Genomic DNA, 21,304 nt, shown 5'->3' with positions numbered 1-21,304 from the left:
TAAATAAATGTTGAGAATCTCTCTCCTGTCAATCATGCCATGAAGGCCACGCCCCTTCTGGTTGGAGGGGGAGGGATTATAAAACCCAGAAGTGTGGGTGTGGGTGGCTCAGTCTCTGCAAGATGGGGAGGGAGAGGTCACGACTCTTTCTGAGCTGTGAATCAACTGAACACATTGAATGTCTACTGAACTGTGAGTGTGGTGTTTATGTGGTGTTTTGTATGGTTTTAGAGTGGTTTTATATGGTGGTTTCACCCTGCTTGAAATGGAATGAAACTGTATTTGAATGTGGTGGTCTGGCACCCTGCATGAAATTGTATGAAACTGCATCTGAATTTGGTGGCCTTGCACCCTGCTTGAAATGGCATGAAACTGCACTTGAATTTGGTGGCCTTGCACCCTGCTTGAAGTGGTAAGAAACCACACTTGAATTTGGTGGCCTTGCACCCTGCTTGAAATGGCATGAAACAGCACTAGCATTTGGTGGCCTTGCACCCTGCTTGAAGTGGTCGGAAACTGCACTTGAATTTGGTGGCCTTGCACCCTGCTTGAAGTGGTAGGAAACTGCACCTGAATTTTGTGGCCTTACACCCTGCTTGAATTGACATGAAACTGCACTTGAATTTGGTGGCCTTGCACCCTGCTTGAAATGGTCGGAAACTGCATTTGAATTTGCTTGCCTTGCACCCTGCTTGAAATGGAATTTCAAGGAATAGCCGTGAGTCAACTGCTATCCCACGAGCCATGAGTGAACTGCCAGCACATCAGGCTTGAGTGACTGAGCTGCCACCCCAAGAATCCATTTAGCCCACAATGTCCATACTAGCCCTCTGGAAACCAGTTCCTTCAGCCCACAGTACCCATGCTAGCGCTCCAGAAAACTGCCCCCTCTGGCCACCAATATTGGAATTGGTGGAGAGATGGAATATTGAGTTGGGGGACCAGCCCTCAAGTGTGAACATAGGACCCAACGGGTCCCACTTAGTCTAGTATTCGCTACTTGTAGCTGCATGCAAAATAATTGACCGTGAAATTTGGATCCAATAGCTAGATAATTTCTACCTTACATCCTATTCAATGTCTACACTTATGCCGGTGACAGGGTAAAACAACTGGCAGAGTGGTGCAGTAGTAGAGTTGCTGCCTTACAGCAACAGAGGCCCGAGTTCGATACTGACTACAGGTCCTGTCTGTGGAGTTTGTGCATTCTCCCCGTGACCGCGTGGGTTTTCTCCGGGGGCTCCGGTTTTGGTCCCACACTCCAAAGACATACAAGTTTGTAGGTGAACTTGCTTTGGTAAAATTGTAAATTGTCCCTAGCGTGTGTAGGATAGTGGTAGTGTATAGAGTGACCGTTGGGCAGCGAGAACTCGGTGAGCCGAAGCTGTTTCCACGCTGTATCTCTAAAGTCCAAAGCCAAAATAAAAATTCAAAAAAAGATTTTAATTATCTTTGAACCCGTGAGTGGTTTCAGTTGTTAAGCGAATCAACTTGGGAAGGGATGCTGAAACTTGTGATGAGTGCATGGAACTCTTGATAGAAATGTCACAAAGCACACATGTTTGATCGATTTCTCTTGTCCCGGTGTTGTGCTGTGCTGCAACATGCACACTATCCTCTCCTATTGATGTGTTTTTAAAAATAGCGAAAGAAAAACTGATCTTCAAAGCTCCATTTCTAAATATGTATGAGCTAATTAGTCTCGTCGAATTACACCAGTGTCATAAACTATCAGAAAATGTTTCATGTTTCACAAGTCTTCCCCAAGGAATTGTTTTAATTATACGCTTGCTCAATATTGATTTAATAGATATGGTGGCATGGTGACGCAGCGGTAGATTTGCTGCCTTTTGGAGTCGGAGACCCAGGTTCGATCCTACTGGTACTGTCTATATGGAGTTTGTACGTTCTCCCCAACACCTGCGTGGGTTTTCTCCGAGATCTGCGGTTTCCTCCCACACTCCAAAGGCATACAGGTTTGTAGGCTAATTGGCTTGGGTATAGATGTAAATTGTCCCTAGAGTGGGTTTGACGCCAATGAGCGTAGCTTGATGTAGGTGCTGTCGTAGTTTGTCGTCAGGATGACGTAGGTTGTCGCCGGTTATTCGCGGACCTGTTACAACTATGACAGTCGCCAGCAGTTGCCTGAACAAATCGCAATGTGGAACAGGCCCATTGCAGCAAATGCAGCGCCGGAGACCCGGGTTCGATCCCGACTACGGGTGCTGTCTGTACGGAGTTTGTACATTCTCCCCGTGATCTGCGTGGGTTTTCTCCGGGATATTCAGTTTCTTCCCACACTCCAAAGACATACAGGTTTGTAGGCTAATTGGCTTGGTCTAAATGTAAATTGTCCCTTAGTGTGTGCGATAGCATTAGTATGCGGGGATCTCTGGTCGGCATGGACTCTGACTGTTTCCGCACTGTATCTCAAAACTAAACTAAATGAAAGATACCATGGCAACTGCCCAGCCATAAGTAGCTCAAAATTTATAAATATCTGATGGCTTGATCAAGAATAGTGATCATATCACAGACTTTCAGAATAAAAAGCAATGGCATTGATATATGTACACTGTTTTATTCTACAGATCAGGAAATATTCTACAATTTTTACGGTTTACATGACATATTATCAAAGGTTTCCCATTACTGGAAACAATTTTTACTAACAGATCGTTGAAACCAATTTCAGCTGACTGCTACATGCTGTTTGATGGAACTTTATTTAAGAAAGTGGCCCAGTATAAACGAGATGAAAATTCAATGTATCCGGCTCTTCATTAATATTTGTTGGTGTATTAAAGTGTACATAGGCTTTCCCGTATGCTATTTATTGAAATGTACCTACTGCAGTTGTGGTTATTATTCTGTGGTCTGGTGGGCTGATGGATTTGCAACACTTTGAATCTGTCTAGCTATTTTGCCCATTCACCTCATTCTCCCAATGGACGTGGGTTGGTGAGTCCCAGCTTAGCCATGGATAGAGCTTACTGACACAAGCATACCTTGAAGCACTGGTAATGTCCCCACACCCAAATATGCTAACCACTGCACTTAGTACTGACCAACCTTTACATAGAAACATAGAAAATAGGTGCAGGAGTAGACCATTCGGCCCTTCAAGCCTGCACCGCCATTCAATATGATCATGGCTAATCATCCAACTCAGTATCCTGTACCTGCCTTCTCTCCATACCCCCTGATCCCTTTAGCCACAAGGGCCACATCTAACGCCCTCTTAAATATAGCCAATGAACTGGCCTCAACTATCTTCTGTGGCAGAGAGTTCCAGAGATTCACCACTCTCTGTGTGAAAAATGTTTTTCTCATCTCGGTCCTAAAGGATTTCTCCTTTATCCTTAAACTGTGACCCCTTGTCCAGGACTTCCCCAACATCGGGAACAATCTTCCTGCATCTAGCCTGTCCAACCCCTTAAGAACCCCTTTTATAATTAAGTGTCCCTTATAACAGCGGTCAAAGCTTTTAATACGGGTGTCAGGGGTTATGGGGAGTAGACAGGAGAATGGGCTTGAAAGGGAAAGATAGATCAGCCATGATTGAATGGTGGAGTAGACTTAATGGACCAAATTGCCTAATTCTGCTCCGATCACTTATGAACTGTTTTTTAGCACAAATGATTGATTAGGACGGGCAGTTCAATCTGGAACGGTTTTAGTAGTTTCTTATTACTTTTTACAGTGTCACAAATTCACTTTAGATTGCTAGTAATGAATGAATGATTGAATACATTTATTGGCCAAGTATTCACATACAAGGAATTTGCCTTGGCAACTCCTTGAACGTCCCATAGCTACTCAGTTGGGTTACTGATGTGCTTGAAATATTTTTGAAGTGTCTTTATTTCTCATAGAATTTTCAGAAGCTGTTCAGGCAATCTGGGAAAATAATATTAAGATATAAACAGATGCAGTGATATTAGTCCTTTTATGCCATAATGTCATCCTCCTCAATAAAATAGTTATTTCTGAAAATGTTTAAAATTAATACAATTGTGTTCAAAGCTTGACAAAATACAACAAAGAAGCTGGTGGTAACAATGGGGCAGCCTATACAAGATTGTCGATATAAAGATTATTATAACATTTTCTTTTTTTTGGATAAAAAGGCTTTGCATAAAAATCTTACACACATTCTCTACCTACACTTACCAATTGATGGTGTAAGCCAAAACATGCTGCGTAAGGTCACTTTCGCTCCCTACATGCAAGAACTCTGCTACCATTCAGTTTCGCCTTTGATCAAATATATTTATAGAAACACCAGTTTCAGCGGAAAATATGATACACTTTTTTTTTCTTGCTTAACAAAATAAATTAAATATACATGACTTTCTGTTTTAAAATTTATATAGTTTTACAACAAAAGAAGGCTTATTTCTGTGATTAGTATCTCTCTCTCTTTCTCTCTTTCTCTCTCTAATCCACACAGGCACTACTGAAGTCCTATATGCTACAATGTCATTGCAATTGCGGTCGTATGGAACAGGAAGGTTTGGTTGCCGGTGAGAGCGTAAGCACTGGAGGCACCACTGGGGCAGGCGCTGGGCCGCGATCACTTTGCCTTTCCCAACCGAGGCGACAGATTGCTCAGGGTCATTTGTCTCTTCAGTGAAAGAGAGCAGGAGCGACATCCACTGTGCTGCTGCATGGATGTGAAAGTATTTCAGCTTACAGTCCCTGCCAGTTCGCATTTGAAGCATTGTTTCGCTGTTCCATCGGCAGTGGCCAGACATCTTGCCGGCTTAGTTCCAAAGTTTATTTTGCAGGCTTAGTTCCAAAGTTTCCACGGCACCCAGCAGACATCCATACTGTAACGCAGACTGTTTCAATCTGAGACAAGTGAGCCAGGAACCTAATGTAGGCAGCATCTTTCTTCAAAACACAAAGAATTTAATCTGAAGCCTCCACAGATTTATTTTGTCTGTAGTATTGCAAATATAATCTTTGTCATTCCTGTTCATTTCAGATCATTGTAATTATTTTTGAAATATATATACTATATAAATATTATTTGGTTTTGTTGAGGACAAGGTATCTTTGTGTTGGGAATCCCTACTGTATAAACTAACTAGTCTCACAGTATTCAAATATACCTCAAGTAGTTTACAATTTTTTAAATATAATTTATCGATACAAAGCAATTGTTCAGTACTTGGGGCAGAGTTTCAATTAGTTGGACAGTGCACTAAAAGTTAGTTGCATTTAAAACAAAATTGGGATTAATGTGAGATGATTGAGATTGCAGGTTTATTGAAAGCACGTTATGCATCTGGTCGATGTTTTGGTGTGAACCTCTTCACAAAAAATATCACCTCGATTAATTTGCTGCATCCTAGGTTTGTTTCTCTGCATTCAAGTACACTCTCATTTCGTGGGGGATTCGGGAGCAGGTCCATTTGCCGCTCTCAGTGTCAGGTTCCTCAGGCAGGTCTTTGCTAGCCGGCCAGCCTTCACCAAACTGGCAGTGCGGGCTGATGAGAGAGGTACTTAGTCTTATGAGGTCCTGCTGGAAGACGGATGCAGTCTTGTGCCAGACACCAAGGGCCCCGTGAGCTAACACTGATAGTGGATATGCTGGTGCTGGTGGACCTTGCCTTCGACGTGGGAGTGCGTGTGGGTGTGGATGTCTGTGTAAACCTTGGGGTACATTTTCGGGGCCGTGGGGGTTGCCGCCCCCAGTGGAGGCCCCTGAGCCAGGAGGTGCTGCTGCTGGGCCAGGTACTCGTCGTAGTTTATCGGCGTGATGCTCTCCTTGTCTGGCACTTGTGCCGTGCAGGTCCGCTCCCTCTGCTGCTGCCGGTGGATGGCGGCCACTGCTCCCGCTGGGGTGGCGCACGGCTTCTTCTTGGTCTGGCAGAGCCAAAGCAGGATCGTGCCGAAGATGAAGATGGCACCGGCGGGTATGCCGATGATTACCGGCCAGGGCAGGCTGCCGTGGGATGTGGAGGCCACCGGCACATTCGGGGGCTTCGGGTCTGGAACGGCAAGGGACACCAGGAGACATAAAAGGGGGAGAGGTGGAGGCAAAAAAAAACAGAGTTAAAACCAAGTGAAGAAAATGACCAACACACATGAAGTTCATGTTCATAAATTCATGAGTTCACAAGTTATAGGAGCAGAATTAGGCCATCCGGCCCATCAAGATGACTCCACCATTCAATCATGGCTGATCTATCTTTCCCTCTCAACTCCATTCTCCGGCCTTCGCCCCATATTCCCTGACTCCCACACTAATCATGTTTCTGTCAATCTGCACCTTTATAATACCTACTGATGGCCTCTGCAACCATCTGTGGCAATTAATTCCACAGATCCACCAACTTCACACCAAAGAAATTCATCCTCATCTGCTTTCTAAAGGTGCTACGTTTTATTCTAAGGCTATGGCCTCTGGTCCTAGGCTCTCCCACTAATTGAAATGTCCTCTCCGCATCCTTTCAATCCAGGCCTTTCACTCTTCGGTAAATTTCAATGATTTTATAAGATTGAGGGGGGATCTTATAGAAACTTACAAAATTCTTAAGTGGTTGGACAGGCAAGATGCAGAAAGAATGTTCCCGATGTTGGGCAAGTCGAGAACAAGGGGTCACAGTTTAAGGATAAGGGGGAAGTCTTTTAGGACCGAGATGAGAAAAACATTTTTCACACAGAGAGTGGTGAATCTGTGGCATTCTCTGCCACAGAAGGTAGTTGAGGCCAGTTCATTGGCTATATTTAAGAGGGAGTTAGATGTGGCCCTTGTGGCTAAAGGGATCAGGGGGTATGGAGAGAAGGCAGGTACAGGATACTGAGTTGGATGATCAGCCATGATCATATTGAATGGCCGTACAGGCTCGAAGGGCCGAATGGCCTACTCCTGCACCTATTTTCTATGTTTCGATTTTTCTATGTCCCCCCTCATCCGTTTTAACTCCAGCGAGCACAGCCACAGTGCTGTCAAACGCTCATCATTAGCTAACCTACTTGTACCTGGGATAAACCGCCTCTGGCCACTCTCCAATGGCAGCACATCCTTCCTCAGATATGTGTCCCATCCAATATGAATGCAAGTCCCATCCAGGACCCTCATGCTTTATGCCATAAGATAATAAACATTTCCAACATATCAATCAACACACCCACCGTGTAGCTTACACTTCAATGGTATCAACATTGAATTCTCCAGTTTTAAATAATACACCCACCTTAATACATAGAAACATAGAAATTAGGTGCAGGAGTAGGCCATTCGGCCCTTCGAGCCTGCACCGCCATTCAATATGATCATGGCTGATCATCCAACTCAGTATCCCGTACCTGCCTTCTCTCCATACCCCCTGATCCCTTTAGCCACAAGGGCCACATCTAACTCCCTCTTAAATATAGCCAATGAACTGGCCTCAACTACCCTCTGCGGCAGAGAGTTCCAGAGATTCACCACTCTCTGTGTGAAAAAGGTTCTTCTCATCTCGGTTTTAAAGGATTTCCCCCTTATCCTTAAGCTGTGACCCCTTGTCCTGGACTTCCCCAACATCGGGAACAATCTTCCTGCATCTAGCCTGTCCAACCCCTTAAGAATTTTGTAAGTTTCTATAAGATCCCCACTCAATCTCCTAAATTCTAGAGAGTATAAACCAAGTCTATCCAGTCTTTCTTCATAAGACACTCTGTCTTTCCAGTGCTCAACATTTCTCCCACTATTCTACCCCTCCTTTCTGCCCTGTTTCCTGCCCCCTCTTCTTCTTCTTAAGCCTTTTGCTCCTCCAGGGAACAAAGACCATTGACAAATGCCCTCCACCTCACTCTGTTGTTGGCAGTTCCTTTGAGAACTCCCCAGTTGAGCCCATTCTCAGGCATTTCTGTCTGGACTCCTCTTTTCCAGCTGTTCCTGGGGCGGCATCTTTTCTTTTTACCTTGGGGGTTCCATTTCAGGGCTTGCCGGGTGAGGTTTGTGGCAGCCAAGCCCAGGACTAAGAAATTGTAGTGCACCGTTTTATTGCTTCCTCCCCCCCCCCCCCCCCCAACTACCTTTATCCCTTTGTGCAGCAGGCAGTAAAGAAAGTGAATGGAATGTTAGCTTTCATTGCAAAAGGATTTGAGTATAGGAGCAGGGAGGTTCTACTGCAGTTGTACAGGGTCTTGGTGAGACCACACCTGGAGTATTGCGTACAGTTTTGGTCTCCTAATCTGAGGAAGGACATTATTGCCATAGAGGGAGTGCAGAGACGGTTCACCAGACTGATTCCTGGGATGTCAGGACTGTCTTATGAAGAAAGACTGAATAGACTTGGTTTATACTCTCTAGAATTTAGGAGATTGAGAGGGGATCTTATAGAAACTTACAAAAGTCTTAAGGGGTTGAACAGGCTAGATGCAGGAAGATTGTTCCCGATGTTGGGGAAGTCCAGGACAAGGGGTCACAGCTTAAGGATAAGGGGGAAATCCTTTAAAACCAAGATGAGAAGAACTTTTTTCACGCAGAGAGTGGTGAATCTCTGGAACTCTCTGCCACAGAGGGTAGTTGAGGCCAGTTCATTGGCTATATTTAAGAGGGAGTTAGATGTGGCCCTTGTGGCTAAGGGGATCAGGGGGTATGGAGAGAATGCAGGTACGGGATACACAGTTGGATGATCAGCCATGATCATATTGAATGGTGGTGCAGGCTCGAAGGGCCGAATGGCCTACTCCTGCACCTAATTTCTATGTTTCTATGTTTCTATGTATGGTTTCACATTTCACTGAAGATTGACACAATATGCTGGAGAAATTCAGCAGCTCGGGCAGCAACTCTGGAGGAAATTCCTCCTCTGGTGGAATAGATCGGTTAGATGAGGAATTGATCGGGTAGATGCACAGAGTCTTTTACCCAGAGCAGGGGAATCGAGGACCAGAGGACATAGGTTCAAAGTGAAGGGGAAAAGATTTAATAAGAGTCCGAGGGGTAACGTTTTCACACAAAGGGTGGTGGGTGTATGGAACAAGCTGCCAGAGGAGGTAGTTGAAGCTGGGATTCTCCCATCGTTTAACAAACAGTTGGACAGGTACATAGATAGGACAGGTTTGGAGGGTTATGGACCAAGTGCAGGCAATTGGGACTAAGTAGCTGGGACATTGTTGGCCGGTGTGGGTGAGTTGGGCCGAAGGGCCTGTTTCCACACTCAATGCCTCCATGACTAAATAGCTGACGGAACCCTTCTTCAGGTACTCTGACCCGAAAAGTCACCTATTCCTTTTTTCCAGAGATGCTGCCCGACTCGCTGAGTTACTCCAGCAATTTGTGTCTACCTTCGGTATAAACCAGCATCTGCAGTTCCTTCCTTTACATGTCACTCCTCTTCTCTCCTTATCCAAGACCCTTTTGTTTCCTTTTCATCTCTAGCGTTTCACACTTCTTCCACCCATCTGCCATTTAACTGCTCCTCACCTGTATCCACCTATTACTTGCCAGGCTTTGTTCCCCCACCTTATGGGGAGACGGCAGGTGAATGGGGTTAGGATGGATAGATCAGCCATGATTGAGATGATGGGTCGAATATCTAATTCTGCTCCTATCTAACATATGATCTTGTGACCCCCACACCCCAATCTCTCTTTTCCAGCTTTCTCCCCAATAGAACAACCTGTCTGAAGAAGATATGACACATCGCCTATCCATTCCCTCCACGGATGCTGCCTGACATATTGAGTTACTCCGGTACGTTAAGTTTTGCTCAAGCTTCTAGCACCTGCTGTTCCTCTCGTCTCAACTGCATCTCGTTTATTTTTGCTCCCTTTTTCCTCTCTCCGTGTCTGACCAATTTACACCCGTTTACAGGTTTCATATTGGCTGAAGACACGGGAAGAAGTCAAAGACAAGAGAAAAATGATGAGATGCTTTTCATCTCTATATGAATTCAGATCAAAGCACTGGGCCAGGAAGCAGAATCCATTTCACACTCGGGCATTAAAGTGCGTACTTTGTGAAGTAAGTCTCGATGTGGACATCACACTGTCTAAACTTTGTAATATAGCTTTATTAATAACGCCACAGTAGAATTGCAACCCAGAGCCACTTTGAATGAGGCCGCCCTTTTTTGAAGTGGCTAAATATGTTTCAAATCATTACCAAATCTAGATTGCCTTGTCATTAAAGTAGCATTTCGGCACAGCCGAGTTTCTCACTCACTAATTACTGAATCTAATTTGGTTTTATGATGGTAAAGGATGGGCAAAATTAGAAAGAACTTGGAGACAAGTATTAATTCCCCGTCACTTTAATCTACAATGTGACATTTTATATCTTTGTTCAAATAAAAAGGATTTGAGTATAGGAGCAGGGAGGTTCTACTGCAGTTGTACAGGGTCTTGGTGAGACCACACCTGGAGTATTGCGTACAGTTTTGGTCTCCAAATCTGAGGAAAGACATTCTTGCCGTAGAGGGAGTACAGAGAAGGTTCACCAAACTGATTCCTGGGATGTCAGGACTTTCATATGAAGAAAGACTGGAAAGACTCGGCTTGTACTCGCTAGAATTTAGAAGATTGAGGGGGGCATCTTATAGAAATGTACAAAATTCTTAAGGGGTTGCACAGGCTAGATGCAGGAAGATTGTTCCCGATGTTGGGGAAGTCCAGAACAAGGGGTCACAGTTTAAGGATAAGGGGGAAATCTTTTAGGACCGAGATGAGAAAAACATTTTTCACACAGAGAGTGGTGAATCTGTGGAATTCTCGGCCACAGCAGCTAGTTGAGGCCAGTTCATTGGCTATATTTAAGAGGGAGTTAGATGTGGCCCTTGTGGCTAAAGGGATCAGGGAGTATGGAGAGAAGGCAGGTACAAGATATTGAGTTGGATGATCAGCCATGATCATATTGAATGGCGGTGCAGGCTCGAAGGGCCAAATGGTCTACTCCTGCACCTATTTTCTAGGTTTCTATGTTTCTATGTTATGAGACGGGCTGTTGGCTGTGTATAGTGTCTCACATCACTGGGAGGCAGAATATACGGTGCTTATGACTGCTGAGGGAACTGTTAGTCTGATGGGCATTTCCAGTAGATAATTGTCAGAAACTCAATAATTCAGTGTTGGGGCGGCACGGTGGACCAGCGGTAGAATTGCTGCCTTACAGCACTTACAGAGCCAGAGATCCAGGTTCGATCATAACTACGGGCGCTTGTCTGTATGGAGTTGATACGTTTTCCCCCTGGCCTGTGTGAGTTTTCTCCGGGATCTCCAGTTTCCTCCCACACACCAAAGATGTACAGGCTTATAGGTTAATTGGCTTGGCATCAATGTAAACATTGGCCCAGTGTGAGTAAGATAGTGTTAATGTGTGGGGATCGCTGGTCGGTGCGGACTCGTTGGGCTGTATCTCTAAATTAAACTAAACTAAAATTCCGTATAGGAAAGGATTGCAGATGCTTTAGATCAAATCAAAGGATCTTTAAATCAAAGATAGACAAAAAATTCCAGAAGATTAGTCAAGCATGATTTTCCTCTCATAAATCCATGCTGCCTTGGACTAATCCTTTTACTGCTATCCAAATGCCCCATTATTAACTCTTTAATAATTGACTCCAGCATCTTTCCCACCACCGAAGTCAGGCTAAATGGTTTGTAATTCCCCGTTTTCTCTCTCGCTCCTTTCTTGAGCAGTGGGATAACATTAGCTATCCTCCAGTCCACAGGAACTGATCCTGAATCTTTTGAACATTGGGAAATGATCACCAATGCGTCCACTATTTCTAGAGCCACCTTCCTGAGGACCCTGGGAAGCAGACCATCCGGCCCAGGGGATTTATCATCCTTCAGTCCCATTAGCCTACCCAATACTATTTCTCGCCTAATGAAAATTTCTTTCAGTTCCTCTACCCCCTTAGATCCTTTGTCCTCCAGTACATCTTGGAGATTGTTTGTCTTCCTCAGTGAAGACAGATCCGAAGTACCTGTTCAACTCTTTTGCCATTTCCTTGTTCCCCATAATAATTTCACCTGTGAGTGCCTTCACGGGACCCACATTTGACTTTGCTACTCTTTTTCGCTTAACATATCTAAAGAAGTTTTTACTGTCCTTCTTTACATTCCTGGCCAGCATCTTTTCAGCCCGTATTGCCCGTTTTGTTTCCTTCTGGTGTCCTATGAAAGTTTCCCAATCCTCTTTCCCTCTCAACTCCATTCTCCTGCCTTCTCCCAATAACCCCGACACCCGTACTAATCAAGAATCCGTCAATCCTCCTGTTTTCAATGTGGCCTCACACTGGCAATGGAGGAGTTGTTGTATATTATAGTCTAATCTTTAAACCAGGTTAATGCTTAGCAAAATGGCGCCAAAACCGAGCCATTCTTGCAAACTGTCTGAAGAAGCATCTCAACTCGAAACTTCACCCATTCCTTCTCTCCAGAGATTCTGCCTGTCCCGCTAAGTTACTCCAACATTCAGTGTCTATAAACTAATAATTCCCAAAGGAATGGGACAATTTAAGAGCGAATAAACCTTGTTCTCTTCCCCTCCACCTCCTAATGAGCAAGATCCTGTTGAGATGTGTAAAGGCTGACTATTAGCAGGACTGAATAGTTTGGATGCGGAGAGGATGTTGAAATAAATTAAAATAAAAATGAAAAATAAATTAAACCCAGTAACATCCTCATAAGTTATTTATGTCCCCTTACCAATTTAATGGCAACCTTCCTATAGCAGGGTGGCCTTACCAACGTCTTGTAAAGCTGCAAAAGGTTGGTCAAACTCCTGTACTCATTTAGTCTGTCCAAAGAAGGGTCTCAACCTGAAACGGAACCCATTATCTCTTCTCTCCAGAGATGCTGACTGTCCCACTGAGTTACTTTAGCATTGTGTGTCTATCCTGTACTCAATTCTCTGACTGATGAAGGTAAACATGCCAAACACCTTCCTCACCATCCTGTGCACCTGTATCACCACCCTCATGGAACTATATACCACACCTTAGTTCTCACTTTATGACTGCACTTCGAGGGCCCTACAATTTACTGTTTGAAGTCCTGCCCAGTTTTCCCCAACCAAAATGTAACACCTCATATTTACCTGAATGGGGGGGGGGGGGGGGGGGGGGGGGGGGGGGGGGAGGGGGCGGGGAGGGGGAGGGGGAGGGGGGCACGATGGTGCAGTGGTAGAGCTACCTCCTTTCAGCGCTAGAGCCCCGGGTGCGATCTTGACCACGGGTGAGATCCTGACCAGGGGTGCTTGGCTGTATGGCGTTTTACCTTCTCCCTGTGACCTTAGTGGGTTTTCTCTGAGATCTTCTGTTTCCTCCCACACTACAAAGACATAAAGGTTTTTTCACTAACACTATCCTACACACACAAGGGACAATTTACAATTTTACCAAGCCAATTAGCCTACAAACCTGTACATCTTTGGAGTGTGGGAGGAATCCGGAGATCCCAGAGAAAGCCCGCATTTACTTGTTTAAGCAACATTGGATGCTCATTTCGGTGGAAGAATTTTAGCGTTGACTTGCATGGAATCATGAAGGGAGGCAGATGAATCACCTGCAGCCAGAAGGCTGTGGAGGCCATCAGTGGATATACTTAAGGCAGAGATAGATAGATTCTTGATTAATGTGGATGTCAGAGGTTAAGGGGAAAAGGCAGGAGAATGGGGTTAGGAGGGAGAGATAGATCAGCCATGATTGAATGGCGGAGTAGACTTGGTGGGCCGAATGGCCTAATTCTGTTTCTACCACAAAATCTTATGATCTTTACAAGTGATGTAGAACCAAATTATTCCAGTCATAGATTGCCACAGCTCTGGAAGCTGTCACCAAGTAATGTGTGGTGATATACGAGCTGAGCACACATTTAGAAATGTTCTACCGAGAAAAACAGTGAGATTTCGCAGAAGTAAGTCAAGAAATTTCATTTTAATGCCAAGATTCCCCAATCTTTGCCTGATTTATTTGTCTTCCAACAGGACCATGAGGAATTTCATGGGATGTAACGCCATCGGGGTCAGAAAAGATTGACTTGGGCAGGGAAATAAAGGGGTTATTTTTCACAGTAGCAAAACAACAACAAGCAGTGTTTTGTAGTCTCAACGTTCAATTTCCTCTTGTTTCCTCACATATAGTCTCTATCCCTCACACAGACATGGTTACCGCCATGTTCCCTGCTTTGTGTGAACATCTATAAACATTGAGCATGCTTTACAAATCATCCCAGACTATGCAAGTGGCTGTGCCCCAACCCCCACCAAGTCCATTCCATTGAAGCTCGTGAAATTAATCTGAGGCAGTGTACAATGTCTTATGCTGCAGGCTGAGGTTTCATGTCTGGGGAACAGAATCTTAAACCACATCTCCAAGTATAAGGTTGGATGGGCTTGCGGTGGATACCGGAGGTCAGATGAGGATGTGCAGCTGAGACCATAGGGCGACCCAGCGAGGATTGATAGGCGAGATGTGGTTCGACGTTAGAACAAAGGGAGCCCGGGTGTGAGAGGACTGCGAGAACAAAGGGGGCCCTGTGACTCAGGTGGTCACTGAGAACAACCGAGGACCATTGGGGACTTTAATGAATTCTTTGTGACTTTCCCGGCACCCTAAACGTGTAGGCTCTTTGCATACCTTGTGCATGGTTTGCAAAACAAAGAATTTCACCGTGATAAAAAAGTATCTGGACATTCCCTGGTCACTCCCTCTTCTCGCCTCTCCCATCGGGTAAAAGGGATAGGAATGTGAACATGCACGCCTCCAGATTCAGGGACAGTTTCTTCCCAGCTGTTATCAGGCAACTGAACCATCATCTACGTCATTGATGACCCTCGGACTATTTTTGATCGGACTTTACTGGCTTTACCTTGCACTAAACGTTATTCCCTTATCAAATAAGTTAGGTCTTTATTCTGTGGAGCGCAGAAGGTTAAGGGGAGACTTGATAGAGGTCTTTAAAATGATGAGAGGGATAGACAGAGTTGATGTGGACAAGCTTTTCCCTTTGAGAGTAGGGAAGATTCAAACAAAAGGACATGACTTCAGAATTAAGGGACAGAAGTTTAGGGGTAACATGAGGGGGAACTTCTTTACTCAGAGAGTGGTAGCGGTGTGGAATGAGCTTCCAGTGGAAGTGGTGGTGGCAGGTTCATTGGTATCATTTAAAAATAAATTGGATAGGCATATGGATGAGAAGGGAATGGAGGGTTATGGTTTGAGTGCAGGCAGGTGGACTAAGGGAAAATAATTGTTCGGCACGGACTTATAGGGCCGAGATGGCCTGTTTCCGTGCTGTAATTGTTATATGGTTATATGGTTATATGTACCTATACACTGTAAATGACTCGATTGTAATAATGTATTCTCTTTCCACTGACTGGTTAGCACGCACTGTACCTCGGTACACGTGACCATAAACAATAGACAATAGACAATAGGTGCAGGAGTAGGCCATTCGGCCCTTCGAGCCAGCACTGTCATTCAATGTGATCATGGCTAATCATCCCAAATCAGTATCCTGTACCTGCCTTCTCCCCATATCCCCTGACTCCGTTATTTTTAAGAGCCCTATCTAGCTCTCTCTTGAAAGTATCCAGAGAACCGGCCTCTGAGGCAGAGAATTCCACAGACTCACCAATCTATGTGAGTAAAAGTGTTTCCTCGTCTCCGTTCTAGATGGCTTACACCTTATTCTTAAACTGTGGCCCCTGGTCTTAAACTGTTTATACTGTGTAGTATCAATCAGTCAAACAAGCGGTAGGAGCATGGGACAAACCACTATCATTCTGCAGGAGGTGAATGAGAAAGTGGGGTAACATAGACCTAGTGTGAATGCATGATCAACATGCAATGTGGATTCGATGGGCCGAAGGGCCTGCTTTAATGCCGTGTCATTCAATAAGCGAGTTTGATATTCTAAAAAACGCAAGGAATCATGGGATTTGTCAAAGGTCATTCGTGATAAAGGAGAAAAAAAAGCAAATGCAGCGCTGTATAAACTGTGTATGAATTGTTAACTATTCTACCAATGAATTAATCTAGAGTTATGTCAACTCAATAGTTTCCTTTCAGTTCACACACTGTTTACACAGTCCCAGTTCTAGTTCAATTCATTTATCTGCAATTGTGAGATATTCAAAAAGTTAAAGAATATATTATTTTCATTTAATCCTTAATGTGTTTGCTACTGGGATAAGAAAATGTTACGTGTTTGAAACATTCTCTTCTCTTCATTCACAAATGATGTGTGAAAATATATTTAATGTGAGGAACAGGGGTGCCAGGTAGCGGGGGTGTAACAGCGAGAGAGAGAGAGAGAGGGGGGGGGGGGCAGACACGGGGAGAGACTGGACCAGCGGAGGGATATTCTTGGCAGCTGAGCTGCTGCCTGTGTATAGGCCTGCGTTTCGTCCGTGGTCGGGGTCGAGCCCGGGTCCCTGGCACTGCAGGTGCTGTTGAGTTGCTGTAGGGCCATCTCCGTCCCCACCCGGGTGTCCCATCCCTGTCCGGGAGCGGCTAGGGATGTCCAGGGTGGCCCTGGACTGGCGGGGCACTGGCCCAGAGCGGTGCCGGCCCCGGTATTGGAGCTGGTGCGGAGGAAAGGCACTGGCCCTGGCTCCGACTCCCTGGAGGGCCATTCCCCAGTGGGCCGGGGACCGTCGGCTGTGCCTCTCGCCTTGTCCAATGGCTGTCGGTTGGCTCCCTCAGTGCCGGCGGGTGCCGGGTACTGGTCATCAGCGGGGATGTACACGGGGTGCTGGGGTGGCTCGCGGGACGGGCAGCATCTTTGGAGAAAAGGAATCGGTGACGTTTCGGGTCTGGATCCTTCTCCAGAGATGTTGCCTGACCCGTTGAGTTATTGCAGATTTTAGGATAATAGTGTGGAAACAGGACCTTCGGCCCAACTCACCCACACTGGCCAACAATGTCTCATCTACCCTTGTCCCACCTGCCTGCGCTTGATCCATAACCCTCCAAACCTGTCATATTCATGTACCTGTTTCTTAAATGATGGGATAGTCCCAGCCTCAGCTACCTCATCTGGAGCTTTTTCCATATCCCCACAAGCCTTTGTGTGGAAAAAGTTACCCCTCGGATTCCTATTAAATCTTTTCCCCTTCACCTTGAACCTATGTCCTCTGGTCCTCGATTCCCCTACTCTGGGTAAAAGACTGGTATACCTCTATAAGATCTTTCCTCATCCTCCTAATCTCAGTGGAATAGAGACCCAGCCTACTCAACCACTCCCTGTAGCTCACACCCTCTAGTCCTGGCAACATCCTCGTAAATCTTTTCTGAACCCTTTCAAGCTTGACAATATCTTTCCTATAACATGGTGCCCAGAACTGAACACAATATTCTAAATACGGTCTCACCAACATCTTGTACAACTGCAACATGACCTCCCAACTTCAATACTCTCATGGACGAAGGCCAAAGTGCCAGAAGCCTTTTTGACCACTTTATCTACCTGCGACTCAACCTTCATGGAACCATGCACCTGTACTCCTAGATCCCTCTGCTCTACAACACTCCCCAGAGGCCCACCATTTGTTGTGTAGGTCCTGCCCTTGTTCGACATCCCAAAGTGCAGCACCTCACACTTCTCTGTATTAAATTCAATCAACCATTCCTCCGTCCACCTGGCTAATCGATCCAGATCCTGCTGCAATCTTTCACAACCATCTTCACTATCTGCAAAACCACTCACTTTTGTATCTTCTGCAAACTTGCTAATCTTGCCGTGTATGTTCTTATCCAAATCATTGATGTAGATGACAAACTGTGACGGGCCCAGCACCGAACCCTGAGGCACACCACTAGTCACAGGCCTCCAGTCTGAGAAGCAACCTTCCACCATCACCCTCTGCTTCCTTCCATAGAGCCGATTTGCCATCCATTCAAGCTATCTCTCCTTGGATCCCATGAGATGCAGCCTACCATGCGGCACCTTGTCGAACGCCTTACTAAAGTCCATGTGTGTGTGTGTCCATTGGTGGCTGGTGCTTGGGTTTCACCGGTACAGGGGGGGGGGGGGGGGGGACTGTCGGCTCCTGGGGTGGGGCGGGAGGTGCGACTGGTGGTCCCCAGCCCGGGTCCCCAGGTTCCTCGGCAGTTGGAGCGGTGTTGGGCAGGAGTTGCGTTCCTTCTCCGGTCTTGTATTCTTGTATTCTTGTATTCAAATTTTATTGTCATTGCCTCACTTTGAGACAACGAAATAAATTTCCCGTACAGGCAGTATCATTAAAAAAAAATCACAAGAAAAATAATAAAAATAAATAATAAATAAATAATAAAACATATTAAAAATAAAATTGAAATTAAATTAAAAATTTAACAAAAGCACAAACACAGAAAGTCCACAACACAACATAACATAAATGGCACCCAGGTGAGGAAGGCACCATAGTCCAGCCAGCCTCCCCTCCGTGTCCATCCGTGGACGGGGCCTTCCGAGCACCCGCAGTCGTCGCCCCGGGTGGCCGGATGTTCAGGCCCTCACGCCGGGCTGGTGGAACGCCGACGCCGAACCCCGACAGTGAACATCCTCCTCCTCAGCGGCCCGGACCTTCTGATCAGCCGCCTCCCGCTGCCGGAGTCTGCAGCTCCCGAGTCCGCAGGCCGAGCTGGGCAGAGTCACAGGACCCCGCGCTGTTAGTCAGCGCCGCCCGCGTTGGGAGCTCCGCAAACCGCAGCTCCGTGATGTTGGTGCAGCAGGTCCAGCACTCCGGGCTCCAGACGGCGACCTCCGGTAAGGCATCACCAGCCCCGCGATGTTCCAGCGCTGTCCCGCCGCTGCTGGAGCTCCGGTCGATCCCGGCAGGAAAGGCCGTGCCAATCCAGGTAGGTAGGCCGCTGTGGGGGGAGCGAGGACGCGACTCGAATAATAGTCGCATCCTCACCAGGAAACGGCTGAAGTACGGTATCCCCCGCACCGTACCCTCTTCCCCCACATAAAAACACCAAAAAACACAAAAAAATACACTTTTAACATAACTAAATAAACAAAAAAACAAAAAGATGCCGGGCTGTAGGTGGAGGCTGCTGGCACCAGCGCCACTGGAAGTACAAGGTCTGGCTGTGGGCCTGGGGCCGCGGCTGCTCCGGGCCGGTGTCCCGTCGGTCCGGGGTCGCCCCGGGCATCTCCGGCCGCCCACTGTCCAGTGGCTGCTCGGCGGTCGGTGCTTGCGGCGCTGGGGACCCGGGTTCGATCCCGGCTGCGGATAGGGCGCAGATCTGTATACGCGCTGCATCTCAGCTACCGAGAATGGATTGTGGGAGAAAACCCACCCAGGTCACGGGAAGGACGTACAAACTCCGTACAGACCGCACCCGTAGTCGGGATCGAACCCGGGTCTCCAGCGCTGCATTCGCTGTGAGGCAGCAACTCTACCACTGCGCCACCATGTTGGTGAAAGAGTTGCTACCTTACAGCGCCAGAGACACGGGTTTGATCCTGGCTACGGGCGCTGTCTGTACGGACTCCCCTTGACCTGCGCAGGTTTTATCACCCAATCCAAAGACATACAGGTTTGTAGGTTAATTGGCTATGTATAAGTGTAAATTGTCCCTCGTGTGTGTAGGATAGTGTTAGTGTGCGGGGATCGCTGGTCGGCGCGGACACGGTGGGCTGAAGGGCCAGTTTCCGTGCTGTATCTCTGAACTAAACTAAACTATTCACCACTGCCTGCACAATTTGTGAATTGTGAATGAAAGAAGAATGCAGCAGCTCATGACAAATTATCTTTTGTGTTAATTATGCAAAAAGATTTAATCCACATTCCCCTTTCAGTGACGATTTTTTCTTCCCATCATTTATCTGCTCTAAATGGATCTTCTTAAAATCTATCACGGCTCCTGCTGCTATTGTCTTTACATTCCAAAGTTAGAGGTAGTAACTGAGTGCCTTGCAGGCCATTTCAGAGGGCATTTACGGGTCAACTACAAGGCAGTGGTCTGGGTTCGCTTGTAGGTCAGTATAGGGGAGGAGTGTAGCGCACCTATCATCCAGGCCAGCAGTGAACAAAACAGGTTTGTCATCCTGACGCAAGGAACTGCAGATGCTGATTTACAAAAAAAAGACACAAAGTGCTGGAGTAACTCAAGCGGGTCAGGTAGCTTCTCTGGAGTACATGAATAGATTACTTCAATTTTAAAAGAGTCCCAACCTGAAATGTCACCAATCCAAGTTCTCCAGAGATGCAGCCAGACCCACTAAGGTTTTTCAAGTTAACCTGTTAACTTCCAGATCAAAAAGTGTAAGAAAGAACTGCAGATGCTGGTTTAAATCAAAACCTGTCCCACTGAGTTACTCCAGCATTTTGTGTCTAGCATGCAGGTCAATGTTGGCATGCCTTTTTTATGTAATGTATCATTTCATGATTTAACAGTTAATGTGAGGCACACATTCTAGAATAGAAAACGTGGATATCTTCAGATTTTCCTCATGCACCTTTTCACATTTAGCCTTGTAAGCCTCTCGGCTGTTTCATCTCATCATGCAAGCTATCTTGTAACAGTCACTCCCTGGGCTCAGTGAACATTGTAAGATCATAGTCATACAGCCCTTCGGCCCAACTTGCCCACACTGACCAACATGCCTCTTCTAAACTTGTCCCTCCTGCCTGCCTTTGGCCCATATCCCTCTAAACCTCTCTTATTCATATACCTGTCCAAATACTTTTTAAACATTGTGATAATACCTTGCTCAACTACCTACTATGGCAGCTTGTTCCATACACCAACCACCCTTTGTGTAAAACAGTTACCCCTCGGGTTCCTAGGAAATCTATCCCCCCCCGCCTCAACTTAAACCTATGCCCTTGGTTCTTGATTCCCCTGCTCTGGGTAAAAGGCTGTGTGCATTTACCCAATTTATTCCTTCAGATGAAGGGCCAAGAACATTTTGAATGGTCCTTCCATAATCTAGGGTACTGATTCATCTCTAGCCCTCTATAAGGATATTGATACATCCATATCCAAGATAACTGCATTTGTAGACTCTGCCCAAAGCATGCATACGGTCAACTACCGTAATGGTAATAGTGGTACAGAACCAGTGGTCCATCGCTGGCTGTAGAGGAGGTGATAACGAAGGGATATGAACAGTGAAACTAGCAGGACAACTAGGGTGGGGGAGGGACGGAGAGAGAGAGAGTTTGCGAGGGTTACTTGAAAATATAGAAATCAACCCTCATACCGCTGGGTTGTAAGCTGCCCAAGTGAAATATGTTCCTTCAATTTGTGTGTGGCCTCACTCCAGTTTCCCTCACCCCTAGACCCTCAGTCTCAACAAGGGTCTCGACCTGGAAAGTCAACTACTCCTTTTCTCCAGAGATGCTGCCCGTCCCGCT

The 21,304-nt window shown here is 46.1% G+C and overlaps 1 protein-coding gene across 1 annotated transcript in view; it reads right to left on the bottom strand.

Annotated features, from left to right (window-relative positions):
* Positions 1 to 2,561: 2,561 nt before the first annotated feature.
* Positions 2,562 to 21,304, bottom strand: part of LOC129700779 (fibroblast growth factor receptor-like 1) — a 36,207-nt gene continuing 17,464 nt past the window's right edge. The window contains exon 3 of the mRNA XM_055641513.1: positions 2,562 to 5,999. Within this exon, the coding sequence (XP_055497488.1) occupies positions 5,578 to 5,999 (422 nt within the window). The 3' untranslated portion in view covers positions 2,562 to 5,577. The remainder of the gene's footprint in view (positions 6,000 to 21,304) is intronic.

Source organism: Leucoraja erinacea, chromosome 1, assembly GCF_028641065.1.
Source record: "Leucoraja erinacea ecotype New England chromosome 1, Leri_hhj_1, whole genome shotgun sequence".
NCBI lineage: Eukaryota > Metazoa > Chordata > Chondrichthyes > Rajiformes > Rajidae > Leucoraja > Leucoraja erinaceus.
Note: the sequence above shows the minus strand (reverse complement) of the source record. Positions and strands in the feature narration are given on the sequence as shown.